This window comes from Phocoena sinus, chromosome 16 (genome assembly GCF_008692025.1).
Source record: "Phocoena sinus isolate mPhoSin1 chromosome 16, mPhoSin1.pri, whole genome shotgun sequence".
NCBI lineage: Eukaryota > Metazoa > Chordata > Mammalia > Artiodactyla > Phocoenidae > Phocoena > Phocoena sinus.
In genome coordinates this window covers 46,105,031-46,124,059 of record NC_045778.1, presented here as the reverse complement: position 1 = coordinate 46,124,059, position 19,029 = coordinate 46,105,031, and the positions used below count along the sequence as shown (strand labels likewise).

The window sequence follows — 19,029 nt, the reverse complement described above, 5'->3', positions numbered from 1 at the left end:
GAATATGCCTCAGGCAGTGGGCAATGGGAAATGTGCTTTGAAAAGCATCTCCTACTGTCCCTCAGCCTTTTGTGACTTTGTGTATTACAAAAGCAGCTGTAAGCCAGGGGTTAAGACTCTGGAATTACTTGGCCCCCTTGGTTGTTACTGGTTGTCCAGGTCTGCTTAGCCCCTGAACTCTTGCCGGCTAAAAGATCTCTCTCCACTCTGTCAGGGTTTGTAAACATACTCCCAAGACACTCAGGAACCTTGGAAGAACAACTTGTGGGGGCAATTGCTCTCTAGCTTCCTGTTAGATAAATGGCTCCTTAACGTTAGATTTCATTAGAAATAAAGTTCTCATATCATGATTCTACAATTAGTATCAATGTAAGCTGTACAGTCTCAGGAAAGGCATCACTCTGGGACAAGTATTACTTGTGATCATTAGGGGACCGAGTTAGAGGTGTATTTCTTCTAGATTGAGTTTTGTGTGTTTTATTCTTAAAAGAAAGATGTCTTCAGAAGGTTCCATATCCATCCCCTTGGGCAGTCACTGCAAAAGTGGGGTAGACCTCATACGTTGCGTATGCTGCTAAGTCTTGTCCCAGGGTCACCGCTTGCTTGAGCTGGGCTGCAGACACAGATGCAGTTGCGTTAGGGACAGCATAGCCTGGAGGAGAAGGCAGAGAAAACTTCATGAAAGGGATTCGGATTTGCTTCCTTTTGGCTTATGGTCTTTATGAAAGATGAAAATTTAACGTATTGCTTAAAGCCAAAAGTTAACGTGTACATTTTAAAAGGTGCCCTCAGGGGATGTAATATCTGGACTCACTGATTAGGGAAGAGTGTTCCTCAAAGTGGGGTCGGCCATTTATATCGGAATCGTTTCGCTCTTAGAAAACTGGCAACGTGGGGGATAGACCCCAAGAAACAGAAACTTGACAGGATGCTGAGCTGATTAAAGTTTGATGTCCAGAACTTTTTCAGAGGGTCTCAGAACTTGTAAAGGAGGGGAGGCAGTTGATGGGTTGGCAAGGAGATCGGGGTGGGCCCTGTGGGTCTGGTTCTGCTGCATCCCCACCCTCACCTAAATAGAATATTAAAAACCATTGCCTTTACCCAGGGAGGTTTGTAGGGACTGGGTAGACCAAGAGGAGAAATAGTTAAAGTTTTAGCATATTTCTATATAGCACCATAAAAGCAAATACCTAGGGTGTCCACATTTTGGTCTAAATGGATAGGACAAACAATACCTCACCCCATCATCGAGCTGTGTTTGATGTATGCAGAGGTCTTCGTGCTCGTCCTACTGTCAGAGAACTAAGGGGTTTGAGTGATAAGGAAATACTCATGTGCTTTTGTATTACTATCATGTCTAGCTGATTAATACTTTTGAAGAAAAGAGCATAATAGCTATTATCTAAAAGCAGTATTTCCCTGATAATGTTTTAGACCCAAATCTGGTTATTTCTGAGATGATCCCCAAATTGTGAAAGAGGATGAGAAAAAGGGAAAAAGTATACTTAAGCAGCAAATGGGGACCTGATTTAAAAAAAAAAAGAAAGAAAGAAAGTGCATTTGGTTTATGTGTTGTGGAAGTCTGCCCAAACCCAGGCACATTGATTTCTTTCTGGTGGCTTCTCAGGAAGTGGTGGTGGGAAGCTGGCTGGACTATTTGTAAAAAAATTGAATCCACTCCGTGGCTCGTGCACTTTGGGCAGTAATGCTGACTAATGTGCTAGTGAAGTTTGGTACATTTTCCAAGGATATGAGAAATATGTTAACAATTACTTTCATAATTTTGGAAACAGTATTTCTAAAGTAAGTAAGTAAAATATACGTGTATGTGCGTGTGTAGCGTAGGTTTTACCTTTAGGGATTTTGAAAAGAAAATTGAATTTTCTTTTTCAATTTGGCTAATTTCTAAAGTACAAGAGCATTTGTGTTTTAAATAGATTCTTCCCTTGGAGCCTATTATTCTTTGCTTGACTCCATAGCAAGTTATAAAAGATCTTCTCAAATTCTTAGGCATTCCCAAGGCAATTCTCATGCTCTAAATAATTTTTTATTTCTTGTAGGAGCAAATAAAAGTGAGGATAAGATAAAATATTTTTGGGCAAAGAGCAAATCCTTTCCAATGTAAAAGCAAACTTTAAAATTCTCCTGGCAGTGGCTCATTTATTTTTATAGTACATTAATTTGGTGTCTTTGGGGTACAGCTTTCTGCAAGACAGGGCCTTAACTTTCTGCAAGAACTGAGAAGCCTGGCACAAGTCCCCAGAATATGGATGTGTCAACACCCCGTTTCATGGAAAGCAAGCGCGGCGCTGATGGCTGCAGCACAGCCCAGGAAGGACCTGGCCCTCAGCAGTGGCTGCTGTTGCCTTGATAACCTCGAAGGGGTGCATCACACATCTTCTCTACGTTCTAAGAACAAAGCTGGAATTGAGGTCACATTTGTGTGGGAAGCATGATTAATTTCGGCTTCACTTGCCAGGATGGAGGCCACATTTGCATTTGCAAGTTTTGAGAAATAAAAGGAAATGAGAGCCAGCTCAGGTGTTATGGATGTGACGTATATAGCAGTTCTCATACCTACACAGGACCAATATATGAATTAATCAATTGATAGGAATGTCTTATTTCTAGGTCTAGTCAGAACTCTCTGATTTGGGCTTATGGGAGGAGGTATGCCAACACAATGACAATTCAGAATGACAGATTTCTTCGAAAGACCTAAACTTTTATTACCAAGAAAGAGTGGAGTTGCTCAAACTAACTGCTGAGGGAAAAATTTCCAAAAGAAATTTCTTGTCTGGTCCTCTTTCATCTCTAGAGGATTCATTTTTAATTATTAGCATTTGTTGTAGGTACATAATAAATGGGGAAAAGTCTTTTAAATGTGACCCCGAAGGCATGTTGATCTACAGATAGACTTTAAGTAATCAGCATATGCCCCAGACCTAAATTATAGAACAGATAAAATGAGCCTGATTAGCCACTTACTGAAATGGTCTCTCTCTTTTTCTTTTTCTCCATCTCTCTCTCTCTCTCTCTCTCTCACACACACACACACATAGAGTTTTTGTCTTAAAATAATTTTTAAAAATCCGATCTACACGTTTCTTTCAGAAAGCAAAGCAATACAAGTAGAATTGAGTAGAACTGAAGATTAGAATTGGGGAGGGAGTCCATGGATTGCTTAAAAGCTGGCTGGCCTTGGCCAAATGACTTAATCTTTCTGTTGGTGGTACTTGGTTTCTTCATCTGTACAATGTACATGACGATAGAACCTGTCTCTTGTGGTGTCACGAGCATTGCTGAGATAAGTCAGTGCCTGGCACATAGTAAGAGTTCAAATAAACATCATCCACGAATGTAGTAGTAGTAGAACGTAGTAGTTCTAAACTCTCTTACTAAAAGTAAAAACCCAAACAAACTAGACGCAGAGAGATTGATTCATTTAAGGTCACACAGCTGCTTATAGCTGAGCTGAGACTAGACCCTCCTCTGCTGCCCAGCTCAATTCTCTTGCCTTGTTAATGGCTCGCTCATCGGGCAAATTCTTTTTGGTCACAGGTGGTGTAAATCCGATTTTTTGTAGTTGAAGTTCACAGATAACTCTGTGAGTCCATGGTCCCAAAGAGGGTCTCCCAAACACTCTCTGCAGGGTGCCATTTCTGGCATTATTTTTCCATACCTGGAAATGCGGTAGCAGAAGCGGCAGCAGCAGCTGCGGTCTGGGCATCGGCTCCATCGGTGGGGATGCCCAGGGTCTGCAGGGTGTACTCGGCTGCATATGTCTTTGCTTCATCCACATAGGCACTTAGCTTCGGGGGTGTGAAAGGGTGGCTGGAAAGCAAAGTCAGTCAGGGTATGCATTTTAAACTTATGTAGCTGAGACAGGTGAAAACCTAAGGAAGGCGCTGTTCACTTTTTTGATCGGATAATGGAATTTTGCGTGGGGACTTATCACTCTCTGCTTTTAAAGCTTCCAGATATACATGCATGTTGGAGCATTTGTGAATGGACCTAGAACATCGGTGGATGATGACATTCCTGGAGCATGCTTGCAACTCATTGTAAGTTCTTTCTAACGTACGTGTGAAACAGGATGGTTCCTAAAACATGTAGAAATGCAGGCTCAAGGTAAAATTGAGAAGGTGATAACCACTAATAGAGAGGTTATAGCTTTGTTTCAAAACTTAAATGCAGGGCATGGTGTTATTAGGTATAAGAGGGCAGTTTCGTATGGTTCAACCCAAATACTACACAGATAAAAGGATGGGCTATAGTTTTCACTTCTATTACACTTAACATCTGCAGTTTTCCATTGGTTGGTGAGAGTACACAGTCTTCATTGTCTATATGAAATTTAGGGGCTTTGAGATGCTAGTCTCATAGCTGTCACATATATCCCAAATACACATCTCAACGTTTGCACTGAATGAAAAATGAGTAGGTTGTAGACTTGAATATTTATCTTATTTAGATAGTGATAAAATACACTTAATTTACAAGACTCATTCTAAAATCGAAATGATTAGGAATTTGGAGAAGTTACACACATGACAGGATTCTGGCTGGACAGGGCAGGAATAGTTATTTTGTATAAGAAGAGTTGTCTTTGATCTTGTCCAATGGCAGAGTGCAGCTGATATACAGGTTGTCCCCAGTTATTTTTCTGACAAACTTCTTCTAATATCTACAAGAGCAAAAAAAAAAACAACAAAAAAAGTGACTTCCCTTCCAAATATCACATTTGCATTATTTCTCTAGCTTTCAGGTTTTTAAACTTGAATCTTCAGAGTTTAAGCAAATATAAGAAGAGATAAAATGCCACCTGGTTTAATGACTCATAAAATTTAAGTGAACTCAATTTGAACTCCCATTTAAAATGTTGTGTCTATTAATTCAGGAAAATCATTTTCACACCATTTATTCTAATACACTTTTAGTTTAGTCCATTAGCTCTAACTTTTTACCAGTAGTTTAATGTACAATTTGGTATATTTATTCCGTTTTTTAAAAAATTGATATTCCAGGGCTTCCCTGGTGGTGCAGTGGTTGGGAGTCCGGCTGCCGATGCGGGGGACGTGGGTTCGTGCCCCGGTCCGGTGGGATGCCGCGTGCTGCGGAGCGGCTGGGCCCCTGGGCCGTGGCCGCTGGGCCTGCGCGTCCGGAGCCTGCGCACCGGGCCATGGCGGTGGGGGGCCCGCATACCGCAAAAAAAAAAAAAATTGATATTTTAGCACTGTGTAGCTGGATTTACTCATTATTACCCTGAATCCTTCTGTTTATAATGGTTTAGAGAAAATAACCTAAGGATTTATTCCTATTTCATGTCATTTGTCATAGGGTTTTAACTTTACATTTTCATAAAAATAGAGTTAAAAAGTTTAATGTGTTAGTATTTATTGATGAACATTAATAGAGGGGTGTTGAGGGGCTTCCCTGGTGGCGCAGTGGTTGAGAGTCCGCCTGCCGATGCAGGAGACATGGGTTCGTGCCCCGGTCCGGGAAGATCCCACATGCCACGGAGCGGCTGGGCCTGTGAGCCATGGCCGCTGAGCCTGTGCGTCCGGAGCCTGTGCTCCCCAACGGGAGGGGCCACAACAGTGAGAGGCCCGCGTACCGCAAAAAAAAAAAAAAAAAAAATAGAGGGGTGTTGATAGTTGCAATGTCTTTGTCTGGCAAAACACCACTTCTGGCTATTTTTATGATGATCTGATTTTTGGAATCTTCCTTCATGCTTCTTTCTTCTTTCATTACTCCAAACCAAACCTTGCCTGAAGGCACATATTTTCTTCATGCCGAAACCATTTCTGGTGGCCCACAAGCCTTGATGCTCCCATTGGTCAGCAGATCCAGTAAACTGTGCAAAGCAGGGTGTAAGTCCTAAAAAATAACTCTTGGGACAAAACAGTTCCCAGGTTGAGTCTGTGGAATTTCTTATCTCATTTGCTCTAATGCTTATCCAGCTGTAATAGCATGACATTTTCCAGTTTATTGAATTTATAGATTGCTCCTATCTCCTCTATTAACTGTTGCTTCTTAATACTCTTAGTTTTGTAGCATCTCTTGTCATCTATAAACTGTTCTCTTAGGTTCCTGGGCAATAGTCAGTTACTTGAGCTGGCTGATATTCTGCCTGCTTGTTTGTGCCCATTGTGCAAACACATGTAAAGGATTCCAGCTCTAACTTCTGACTCTGCAGGGCAGCCTGCTCTTCTTGTTGGAAGTTCATAACTCCACCATGGAGTTGTCCAGGCTCCATCTATGCTGGTTGGGGGTGGCATGGCATCTTAATTTGGCATCTTAATTTCTAAGATGCAGTTGCAGAAATTCAGAGACAAATTAATTAAGAAAAACTTTCATTAGTTGATAGAGATAGTTACTCATATGTTACTGTATATATATATTTGGTACATTTATTTTATTTATTTTTGCCCACGTTGGGTCTTCGCTGCTGTGCGCGGGCTTTCTCTAGTTGTGGTGAGCGGGAGCTACTCTTTGAGGTGTGCAGGCTTCTCATTGAGGTGGCTTCTCTTGTTGCGGAGCACGGGCTCTAGGCACGCGGGCTTCAGTAGTTGTGGCACGCAGGCTCAGTAGTTGTGGCTCACAGGCTCTAGAGTGCAGGCTCAGTAGTTGTGGCGCACAGGCTTAGTTGCTCTGCAGCATGTGGGCTCTTCCTGGGCCAGGGCTCAAACCCGTGTCCCCTGCATTGGCAGGTGGATTCTTAACCACTGTGCCACCAGTGAAGCCCCCATATATTACGATAAAGCATGACCAATTTCTAACCTGGATTTAATATAAAACCAGAGATCATTACTCATGCTATGGCAGTTCTTAGAACTATTACACAGAATTTATGACAATGATTATTTTTTATTTTCTAAAAATATTTCTGGGTATCCTAGTACTTTAATTAGGTTGTTTATTTTAGGTTTTAACCCAAGATAGATTGGATTGACTAGCTTTTGTGTTTTCTGAGCAAAGCTCCATCATGGCACTTACTAGATTTTATTGTAATTATTATGTGTCAGGATCCTCTCACTGGATTGCCGTATGATTTTTGATGGCAAGGGTTGTGTTATATTCACTTTTCCATCCCCAGCACCTAGCACAATACTCGGTGCATAATGCGTGCCCCCTATATGGTTTTTGAACAGACACATGTTACTGTTTACCACTCTGATAGGCATCCTTTAAAAAAAATTGTATGGGGAGGGGTAGCAGAAACCGTAGATGAGCTAATTTGTATGTATAAGAAAGCCATTAATACACCAAAAACAAACAAAAAAACCCAGTCAAGATGAGATTTTAGAAAATCAAGTTTTCTACTTGATTGCAATCATAAGGCTACTCCCATAAATTTGGGGCTTATACCTTCGGGGTGGGAATTGGGAATTTTCCTTTAGGATATGCAAACTGTCACTCTGAACAACTGGATATTGATTATTCAGCCAAAGTGTCTCTGCAGAGAGTCCAGCACGTACTGCATGTCCAGAGGGGACAGTGTAAGGGTTAACACAGATCCTGTTTTGTTTTATTTTTAACCCTGTTGTTCAGTTTCCGTACTGGAACAACTTTTATAACTTTTAATTTTCCGATAATAAAATCATAGCCTCATGCAGAAACATGGAAACTTAGAATTGTGAAGTAAAAGCAAAAAATTTACCTTAATGTTACTGCCCAAATACAGTCATTGTAGATGACTTGATTCGATATGGCTGATGGCATCTTATAGTTAATATGAGTAATGATACACCAGAGATAGCACAGTGTTTTCTCTTAGACACAGAGCTTCCAAGAAAAGATGTTCTAAATGATCTATTCATTCCCTGTCATGAGCGCTCTTCTTTTGCCAACCAGTCTTGCTTCATTTTATTCTCATTTAAAGTATTGGTTGATAATTCTTGGTCATGCTCAGAATCCTTGCATTTCGGTGGAAGATTACTTAAGATGTCAAATTTCATAATTTAAAAAAAAAAGAGTCTAAAATGAAACAGTTGTACTCAACACCCACTTTTCTCTCACAGTACAGTTGATTGGCTGCTATATCTATTTAATAAAACAAAACAAAACAGCAGCTGAAGTAGGGATCAAGTCAGATCCTTTGACAAATGGTGAATGATGGTCTTTGGCCCAACTTATACAAACTATCCAAGCTATCTCTGGAATAACGTTACCTACCTGTGGAGCAAGTTTAATTCCTTGGGGTTTTAGAGTGACAGGATTCATTGGGGTGAGCTCCATCCCAGGCAAAAGATCATAGAGTTTGTCTTCTCTCTTGTCTCCTTTGACCTGGTATCCTCGACCCAGGCCTGTGTAAGCCAAATAGCCACGGCCGCCCAGTCCTCTCACTCCCGCAGCCCCTACAGGTACATTCATGTAAATTTCTAGGAATGTAAGAAGGCATTAAACCGAATCAAACCACCAGAAAATCACCCTGAATCTTACTGTAATGGAAAAGTTAGCCCAAGTCACATTGATTATTTCCCTGAAGACAGATAAAACTCCAGGATTCTAATGTAATGAAACTCAACATAAGATAGGGTTCACCACAGGTGTCTTTTTTTTTTTTTTTAACTGTAGAAGAAAGCAATACTATCAAAGCTATGGATAAGTACACATGCAACTTTAAAACTTTGGTACAGAGAAATTTTGCAATTTCTCTCTTTGGTTAACCTTTCGTTGATGTTTTTCTATAGACTAATAAATGTTGGGAAGGTATTTATTAAAACATCCCAGCATAATACGACCACGTGTATTAAAATAAGTCTTGCCTTTTTGGCTTTGATCAGTAAATTAGAAATGAATTCTAGTTTCCCTAATATTCCATTCGTGATGGCCTGCTGGAAAACCAACATTTAGAAAATGTGTTTTAAAACTCACCATTTTCTCTCTTATATTCTATCAATGTGAGGCTTAAATTTCCATTGAGTTTCATTAATAGATTCCTTTTGATTTTTTGTTTTGCCACATTGCTACTTTGATTTCCTATTGGTGGCATAAAGAGATAAAAAATTAAATTGATTACCCTTTATCCATGAATATCATTCATTGATTCCTTTCTTGTTATAAGACAGGTATTTTTTCCCTTGGAGTGAAGTTTGTTTTTTTCCTACATTACAACTGGTTGACAACTTATACTTAATGTAGGGATTGTTTAATGATGTGATTTTAGATGATAAATGTACAGTGTTTTAATGACATAATTATCAAACCTATAGACAGATCATCTTGAAGGAAATCCTGAAGATTTCTTTCACATTACAATTTTGGGTGGAGTATTATGAGTATGGAAATTTTAAGGCTGTTGAAGACTAGAGTTCCTAGGATGGTCAATTCAGTTCTCCTGAAAAATAGTAAAACACAGTAAGATAATTGTTTTCACAGTAATCTGGACATGCCCCTTTGCTTCTAGTCAAACCCAAGAATAGAATTAAGTACACAGTTTGCTGTTGAATTGCTCAGACTGGTGTCATATTTGGCAGACAGATCTGAGATTCTGTAGGCACTGGTTCCTAGCAGAACCACTCTGAAGGATCCCATTAGGCAGAGACAAAACAGTTTCTTGAAAATAAAACATGCTTTCCTTATCTTTTACATTTTTTGAAATAACTGAGCTCAGAAAACTTCTTGAACATTTGGAATTCTCACAGGATTCAGCAGGAAAACGTGTTGTTTGGCAGTAAGATTGAGGTCGCGTTTTTTTTTTGTTTTTTATTTTTCTATTTGGACTTTACTATTTGTTTCCTGATATCCTGGAGAAACAAGTTGATTTCCTTAGTAATGTGGCTTTTTAGAAGGCATAGCACATATTTCTTGGGGGAGATCAGATGAGAGCATCTCATATATCTGTTAAATATATTTATGATGAATTGTGATTTATATATGGATGTGATGGCACTGACTCACCATCCAATACTCATGTGTCTTGATATTTGAGGTAACTGGTTTCCACTGAACCATACTGCTCTCAGTTGGAAGTTTTGTAATGAGTCACATATGACTTCAATTTGGTAGTACAGTGATAAGGAAGAAACTAATAATTGTAGACCCGAGTTTTAGTTTGTACACATTTTACGGGCCCATGCAAAGATTAAATGTGTACATCAGACTCATTTATACTATGTTCCGACCAAGTTTTTTCAATAACCAGTTGTAATGTGAAAAAAGATTCATATGGAAGGAAAACTATTGATATAATATTTGATTTTCAATAAACAATTTTCCAGTTCTTGTCTCCCAGTGGACCTGTCCAATTTGTCTAAGGCTATTGCAATACAAAGCATTTGAAATCACAGAGTTTTTTTCTAAGGCAAGAGCTGATTAATGTTACCTCTAACAGAAGGGGCTCTGATAATGGCCCTGTTGCCAAGATGTCCTTTGGTGGCTGGGAAATGAAGGCTGGGAATTGCTGTGTAGGCCTGGGGGGCATAGAAGACAGGAGCTCCAAGGTAGGCTGTGGTGGGATCATAAACATGGCCCAAGGAGTAGGTGTACTCTCCCTGAAGCATGGTGCCCCTTCCACCTGTTCCTCGGGTGTACCTAACATAACTATCCTTGTCCACTGGTTTGGCTAGGGTCACTTCGATGGGGGACCCATCCAGCACCTGTTTTAGACAGCAAGGAAAAAGCAGTGTGAAAAGATATGAAGACAACCAGGTGTGGCTGAGCCCTAGTAACACGTCTCCTTCTAAGTGTTAGTCTAGTTGCTGCTGTGTTTACTGACTGTTTCACTTATATGTGTGAATGGAAAATATTGCCTCTCATATCACTAAACAAAGGATGTTGCAGCCATTGAGCCATCACATTACATACTCCCCCGACGGTGATCCTGAGGAAACTCAGGATGTGAACACACAGGATACTGGCCCCAGAGCGCTGAGGTGCATATCAAAGGAATGATTTCAATAAGCACAGACTCTTGCATCTTCCTATACATAGAAAGTGCTAAATTCCTTAACTTGAGATATCTGGCTTTCTTTAACTAACAGTAATCTTTTGGTGTTCCAACCACCTGGTCTTTGTTGCAAAAACTCCTACATATCCTGGCTCTTCTCTTCCCTCTTCGGAGCAATCCCTTAGAGCTATCTGAGAGGCTGTCTCCTGGGCTTGAAGTCCTCAGAATATCCACAGAATAAGACGTAATTCTCAACTTTTAGATTGTGTACTTTTTTTCCATTGACATATGTATCTTATCGTTTCATAGGTTCTTGTTTTGTGTGCCAGCTGAGTTTTCCCTGAGTGGTTTGTTGGTAAATTGCATATAATCTATCAACAGGTTTGACAGTGAAAAATTGGCCACTGTCTATTGACATATTAGTTACAAATGTATTAAGTGAATACAGTTACTGAGACAGAGAATTATGTAATATTTATATGTGATATATATTTTTAATTACCTATTTATATAATTATTCTAAGAAATTTTAGGTTAATTATGGATGGAATATAATCTCCAGTACCTAGCACAGTGTAATGAAGATAAAAGGAAACCAATAAAAGATCTTACCAATTGTTAACACCTTGGCATGGGCAGCATATCAGGCCTTTCCAGCTGCTGGCCAGGTATGTGTCTTACTTCTTGGTACAGTTACGCAATAGGTGAATTTTTACTGGAAGAGAAGTGAGGCTTAAAAGTGGGGCCCTACTTAAGAAAGAGGAATCATTGAGGGTACTGCATTGTCCCCTGTAGGTGCTTCCTTAGGAAGCAACCTTTTGATCTGCTAAACAGCTGGGAACTAACAAACAGGGATGGCAGGGCAGTACTGAAGTTTCTCAAGTCAGGCACTACTTAAAACTTGTCCTCAAGAATTGTTGAAGTGTTTTTTTTCTGACACAAGTTTCTGACATTTTGTAACCAGATCCAGATATTGAAGATAATGGCTGTGTGTAGATCTACAAGTGTGACTTGCTTTTATGTGCTGCTTGCATACACAAAAGATAAAGATAGCTCTCAACAAATACTTGATAGATGGGTGAATTTCTTATCAAAGGGACAAGGTGTTTTGAGGAAACAGTTGGTGGCTTCTTTCAAATAAGAATGTCGTTTGTTATAAAGAAAAGAAATGATGTAAAGCGTTCCTGCAAAAACTCCCTTTCACAGCAGCTCATGATTTCATGAGTGATTCAGTGGCTCCTGCATCACTGATGTCTGCTGGACAAAATTTGTGCTTTATGGTCATCCTGATCATTTTGGTCAGCCTCTCGTTCCTAGTTACATGTATCTACCCTACTTTTTAGTAGCGGGCGTCAGTATCAAATACGTTAGATGGACCACACGGAGAGATAGAATTCAGCTCATACTCAACTCTATTATATTGATGTTGATGTAATTAGAAGAAACAGACTTGGAGTATTAAAGAAATGGGGTGACCTTGGATGTAATTCTTTGTCTTCGGTCCTGTCTTGAGGAAGATAAGATACCCAGATAGGTCTCTGCTTATAGGAACTTCCATATCAAGAGATGTTTTAAATATTTTAACTGCAAAGTCAAATTTCTTACTGTAATAGATTCTGTTCTGCATTACTCTGCCCCTCTAACCGTGTTTTAAACCCAGTACTGTATTTCACTTATTTGGTTTTGACGTTTCAAGATCTAGGACAATATCTTATTAACCTGTATAGCCACAAGCCCAGCAAAATTTCTCTCACGTCGTAGACATTCACAAGTATTTACAGAATAAGTGAATAATCACGTGCAAACTTCAATTGATCACCTTTCTTTCCAAATAGTTTTCTCTTCTTGACTTCCCTATTAGCCTTCTTCTGGTCTCCTATATTGAAAACCTATAATGACTCATCTTTATTTCTCACTGCTATATACAATCAGTTGCTTGATCCTTTGAATTCACCCCCCCATATTCTTGTATAGAGATCTCTCCTACATTTCATTCCCACCCTTATTCAAGCCCTTATTTCTTCCCATCTGAGCGACTATAATAGTTTTTTAACTAGTTCCAATTACATCTCTCACTCTACTCTATGAAACTTCAACTCTTAAGAGGTTAATTTCCCTAAATTGTTAACATGATCATTACTCCACTGCCCAAAAAAAACTTCAAAGCCTCACCTTGTCTAACAAATTAAATATAAATATTCATATGTATACTTAAAAACCTTCATAGTTCCTAGGCAAACTTACTTCTGATTTTCCCATACCACGTTATAGTTAAATATTATTATAATATTTAATATATATATTTATAATTACACTGAATATGTATTTAACTACATAATACATGTATACATTGCTATAAAAATATCTAGCTCTAAATATATTAGCTGCAAAAATTGGAAACAATTCGAATACTTTTCCATGGTGATTATTCCAATGTAATTATTTAGCATTTAATTTATGATGATCCCTTCTCAGTAAGCATCATATATCCCTCAAGAATGTTTTCAAATTGAGAAACTAATCTACAAACTGTTTTCAAAGTAATAACATTGTTTTGATAATAAATATAATCATCAATGAAGAAGAAATAATGTTTTGCTTCATAGATATGCAATTAAATATACATTAATTTTTGCGCTGCAGTTTTCCTTTTGTGTTTTGGAGTCAGTACTTCCCCCACCCCCCACCAGGATTCAAACACTTCTGTAGGCTCATAAGCCCAGGCCCCACTGTGTCTGAAGGGCCTGTGCTGGGAGACCATTTATTTGCCCTCCAGATCCACTTCCCACTGGTCTCCAGCCTCCCAGCTCCGGGAGGGTGTTCTGCATGGCATCCTCTTCAGGGTCCTGGGCTTTCTGGATTATGATTGGATTTGGCCAATGGAGAGGCCTGGCAGGAGGTAGGAGGGAGAGAAAACAGTGAGTTCAAGCTATTTCTTCTCTTGCCTCCCTCTCTGAGAGGTCGCCTTGGCCTGGACGTGTCCACTGGCCAAAGTTCACTACTTTTCTCAGAGACCTGCTCTTTAGAATCCTGTCTCCTTTAGATTTCCTGTTCCTTCTGTAGCCCCTTGTCCTCTTGGGTTCAGGAGTGGGTGAGCCCCATTTTCCTGCACTGTCTCTTTTAATTCCCCTACCCCACACTCACATGTTTGTAATTAGTCCCTTTGCCAACTGTCTCCTATTAGGACTGACTGATGCAAGGTCCGGCAGGTGAATCAGCCCTATGTGCATTAGGTTCGTAGCAAAGCAATCTACTTTTACTGTCTCCAATCGTATCTTGCTCTTTCCAAATTCTGTGCCTCTGTCTGAGACTACCTCTCCTTTTCCATGTTTTTTCTTTTGGAATTCTGCCCAACTTTCATGGCTTCTCTTAAATATTATCTTCTCATATCCATGAAGGTTTTCTGATTCTTTATGACCCACTCCTCTTTCCTTTGAACATTCTCACCACTTCTTTTTTTTTTTTTTTTTTCTAAACAAAACTTATCTGGCTGGACTTTGCAAAAGTTCTGCATACTTGTCTTAATCTTCCAGCTGACTTTTTTTTTTTAACATCTTTATTGGGGTATAATTGCTTTACAATGGTGTGTTAGTTTCTGCTTTATAACAGAGTGAATCAGCTATACATATACATGTGCTCCCATGTGTCTTCCCTCTTGCGTCTCCCTCCCTCCCACTCTCCCCCTCCCAACCCTCCAGGCTGTCCCAAAGCCCCGAGCTAATATCCCTGTGCCTTGCGGCTGCTTCCCCCCAGCTATCTACCTTACTACGTTTGTTAGTGTGTATATGTCCATGACTCTCTCTCGCCCTGTCAAAACTCACCCCTCCCCCTCCCCATACCCTCAAGTCCGTTCTCCAGTAGGTCTGCGCCTCTATTCCTGTCTTATCCCTAGGTTCTTCATGACATTTTTTCCCCTTAAATTCCATATATATGTGTTAGCATACGGTATTTGTCTTTGTCTTTCTGACTTACTTCACTCTGTATGACAGACTCTAGGTCTATCCATCTCATTACAAATATCTCAATTTCATTTCGCTTTAAGGCTGAGTAATATTCCATTGTGTATATGTGCCACATCTTCTTTATCCATTCGTCCGATGATGGGCGCTTAGGTTCTTTCCATCTCCGGGCTATTGTAAATAGAGCTGCAATGAACATTTTGGTACATGACTCTTTTTGAATTTTGGTTTTTCTCAGGGTATATGCCCAGTAGTGGGATTGCTGGGTCATATGGTAATTCTATTTGTAGTTTTTTAAGGAACCTCCATACTGTTCTCCATAGTGGCTGAACCAATTCACATTCCCACCAGCAGTGCAAGAGTGTCCCCTTTTCTCCACACCCTCTCCAGCATTTATTGTTTCTAGATTTTTTGATGATGGCCATTCTGACTGGTGTGAGATGATATCTCATTGTAGTTTTGATTTGCATTTCTCTAATGATTAATGATGTTGAGCATTCTTTCATGTGTTTGTTGGCATTCTGTATATCTTCTTTGGAGAAATGTCTGTTTAGGTCTTCTGCCCATTTTTGGATGGGGTTGTTTGTTTTTTTGTTATTGAGCTGCATGAGCTGCTTGTAAATTTTGGAGATTAATCCTTTGTCAGTTGCTTCATTTGCAAATGTTTTCTCCCATTCTGAGGGTTGTCTTTTGGTCTTGATTATGGTTTCCTTTGCTGTGCAAAAGCTTTGAAGTTTCATTAGGTCCCATTTGTTTATTTTTGTTTTTATTTCCATTACTCTAGGAGGTGGGTCAGAAAGGATCTTGCTGTGATTTATGTCATAGAGTGTTCTTCCTATGTTTTCCTCTAAGGGTTTGATAGTTTCTGGCCTTACATTTAGGTCTTTAATCCATTTTGAGCTTATTTTTGTGTATGGTGTTAGGGAGTGATCTAATCTCATACTTTTACACGTACCTGTCCAGTTTTCCCAGCACCATTTATTGAAGAGGCTGTCCTTCCTCCACTGTACATTCCTGCCTCCTTTATCAAAGATAAGGTGTCCATATGTGCGTGGGTTTATCTCTGGGCTTTCTATCCTGTTCCACTGATCTATCTTTCTGTTTTTGTGCCAGTACCATACTGTCTTGATTACTGTTGCTTTGTAGTATAGTCTGAAGTCAGGGAGCCTGATTCCTCCAGCTCCTTTTTTCGTTCTCAAGATTGCTTTGGCTATTCGGGGTCTTTTGTGTTTCCATACAAATTGCGAAATTTTTTGTTCTAGTTCTCTGAAAAATGCCAGTGGTAGTTTGATAGGGATTGCATTGAATCTGTAGATTGCTTTGGGTAGTAGAGTCATTTTCACAATGTTGATTCTTCCCATCCAAGAACATGGTATATCTCTCCATCTATTTGTATCATCTTTAATTTCTTTCATCAGTGTCTTATAATTTTCTGCATACAGGTCTTTCGTATCCTTAGGTAGGTTTATTCCTAGATATTGTATTCTTTTTGTTGCAATGGTAAATGGGAGTGTTTTCTTGATTTCACTTTCAGATTTTTCATCATTAGTATATAGGAATGCCAGAGATTTCTGTGCATTAATTTTGTATCCTGCTACTTTACCAAATTCATTGATTAGCTCTAGTAGTTTTCTGGTAGCATCTTTAGGATTCTCTATGTATAGTATCATGTCATCTGCAAACAGTGACAGCTTTACTTCTTCTTTTCCAATGTGGATTCCTTTTATTTCCTTTTCTTCTCTGATTGCTGTGGCTAAAACTTCCAAAACTATGTTGAATAAGAGTGGTGAGAGTGGGCAACCTTGTCTTGTTCCTGATCTTAGTGGAAATGCTTTCAGTTTTTCACCATTGAGGATGATGTTTGCTGTGGGCTTGTCATATATGGCCTTTATTATGTTGAGGAAAGTTCCCTCTATGCCTACTTTCTGGAGGGTTTTTATCATAAATGGGTGTTGAATTTTGTCAAAAGCTTTCTCTGCATCTATTGAGATGATCATATGGTTTTTCTCCTTCAATTTGTTAATATGGTTTATCACATTGATAGATTTGCGTGTATTGAAGAATCCTTGCATTCCTGGAATAAACCCCACTTGATCATGGTGTATGATCCTTTTAATGTGCTGTTGGATTCTGTTTGCTAGTATTTTGTTGAGGATTTTTGCATCTATGTTCATCAGTGATATTGGCCTGTAGTTTTCTTTCTTTGTGACATCCTTGTCTGGTTTTGGTATCAAGGTGATGGTGGCCTCGTAGAAGGAATTTGGGAGTGTTCCTCCCTCTGCTATATTTTGGAAGAGTTTGAGAAGGATAGGTGTTAGCTCTTCTCTAAACGTTTGATAGAATTCACCTGTGAAGCCATCTGGTCCTGGGCTTTTGTTTGTTGGAAGATTTTTAATCACAGTTTCAATTTCAGTGCTTGTGATTGGTCTGTTCATATTTTCTATTTCTTCCTGATTCAGTCTTGGCAGGTTGTGCATTTCTAAGAATTTGTCCATTTCTTCCAGATTGTCCATTTTATTGGCATAGAGTTGCTTGTAGTAATCTCTCATGATTTTTTTTATTTCTGCAGTGTCAGTTGTTATTTCTCCTTTCTCATTTCTAATTCTACCAGCTGACTTTTAACCCTTTGATAAACATCTTTGGTTTGATCCTTTTTGTATCCCAAACATTATTTAGCATGATAAGTGGTCCACAAAAGCCTTTTAATGTTTATTGGAGTAATAAGTAAATATTATATTGGTTTCTATATACAAATCAGAAGTAAGGATATAGTATCTGAGTTTTCCCCAAACCTTACTCTTGGCAAGGTGAAGAGATTCCAAGGCTCCCAGAATTTGGAAGATCAAACTCAGAGGGCAAAATGATAACCTTGACATCTTTTTAGATTATTAGCCTCCAAAATACTGCACTACAAAGGTGATAGTTTCTTTGAAATAGAGAAAACTGAATTGGGAAAAACACCTCGGGATAATCCACTCCAACTCTCTCTTTGTAAAGAAATTGAGGGCCAATGACATGCCCAAATCAGCCAAAATTAGAGATAGAATTGGACATATGAGCCGCATCTCCATTGTATTTTCCATCACTTCTCTTTTGTTCATCTTAGATGGATTGAGGCAGCCATGTCAGAGATGGAGGAAGGCTGAGTAAGAAGGACTTGCAGGACTGTTCCCTTGAATAAAACTTCCACACCAAACTTTGATGGAACCTGTACATATTTTTTCTTTGTCCTACATTACCTTCCCATTTAAAGCTTTCATAGCTTCCACTGCATCTTCTCTGTTAGTGAAGTGCACGAAAGCATAGTCTCGGATCTTCTTTACCCTCTCCACAGCACCTGGAAGCAGATTGAAAGTAGCCCCATTAGCAAACCTGAGATAGCATTGAACATGATATCTTTAAGCATTTGGCTTCCAAGAATATTTTATCCTTTTTTTTTGGAGACTCTATTTAAGTAAGGAGGTCATTGAAAATATTTCCTGTGTCTAGGTTTAAAATTCTGCACATTCAACAGAATATTTTTTTCTAATTTTTAAATAATACTTATATTCTGCCTTATTATAATTAGTTGTGGATTTGTGTTTCCACTTCCTAGATTATAAGATCTTTGAGGGTAGGAACGGTATCTTGTTTTGTATATTATATAATATAAAAGATAGTAACTTATACATGGTAAAATATTATTGAGTTGAACTCAATTATTGGTCATATTATAAATATATATTTAGGTTATTACCTTTTAAAATTTTATGGCTTTTTCCCCAGAAAAATACCTTGTCTCTTTTGATTTATATAATAAAAAGTGTTAGAGTTAGGAGAGACTTTAGTAATAATTTAATTTTTAATTCATTTTACCTTAATTTATTTATTTTTAACTTAATGATTTGGAATGTAAGGTTCTGATAAGTTATACAAGGTTTATGAGTTCACACAGCTAGGAACTAGAACTCAGATCTCCCATCTGCTTATCTCATACTCCCTTGATCAAAACAAACAAACAAAAAATAGTTTGTGAAAGAACGTTTGAAAACCAAGATAGTTCCTTATGATGCTGTTCATAATATCTAAAAGTTGGAAACAATGTAGATATCTACTAATTCTACCTTGAGGTATCTCTTTTACAGAAGCATTCACACGTATGCAAAAAGATCATGCATAGGGGTATTAATTATACCA

The 19,029-nt window shown here is 38.8% G+C and overlaps 1 protein-coding gene across 2 annotated transcripts in view; it reads right to left on the bottom strand.

Moving 5' to 3' along the window:
• Positions 1–454: 454 nt before the first annotated feature.
• Positions 455–19,029, bottom strand: part of A1CF (APOBEC1 complementation factor) — an 80,375-nt gene continuing 61,800 nt past the window's right edge. Inside the window, exons 7-12 of one of the 2 annotated variants that reach the window (XM_032607773.1) lie at positions 18,093–18,190; positions 10,331–10,604; positions 8,179–8,384; positions 4,551–4,687; positions 3,683–3,834; positions 455–652 (exon numbers count right to left, since the gene is read on the bottom strand). In XM_032607773.1, the coding sequence (XP_032463664.1) occupies positions 501–652; positions 3,683–3,834; positions 4,551–4,687; positions 8,179–8,384; positions 10,331–10,604; positions 18,093–18,190 (1,019 nt within the window). In that variant the 3' untranslated portion in view covers positions 455–500. The remainder of the gene's footprint in view (positions 653–3,682; positions 3,835–4,550; positions 4,688–8,178; positions 8,385–10,330; positions 10,605–18,092; positions 18,191–19,029) is intronic. The other variant, XM_032607774.1, reaches the window with a different exon arrangement.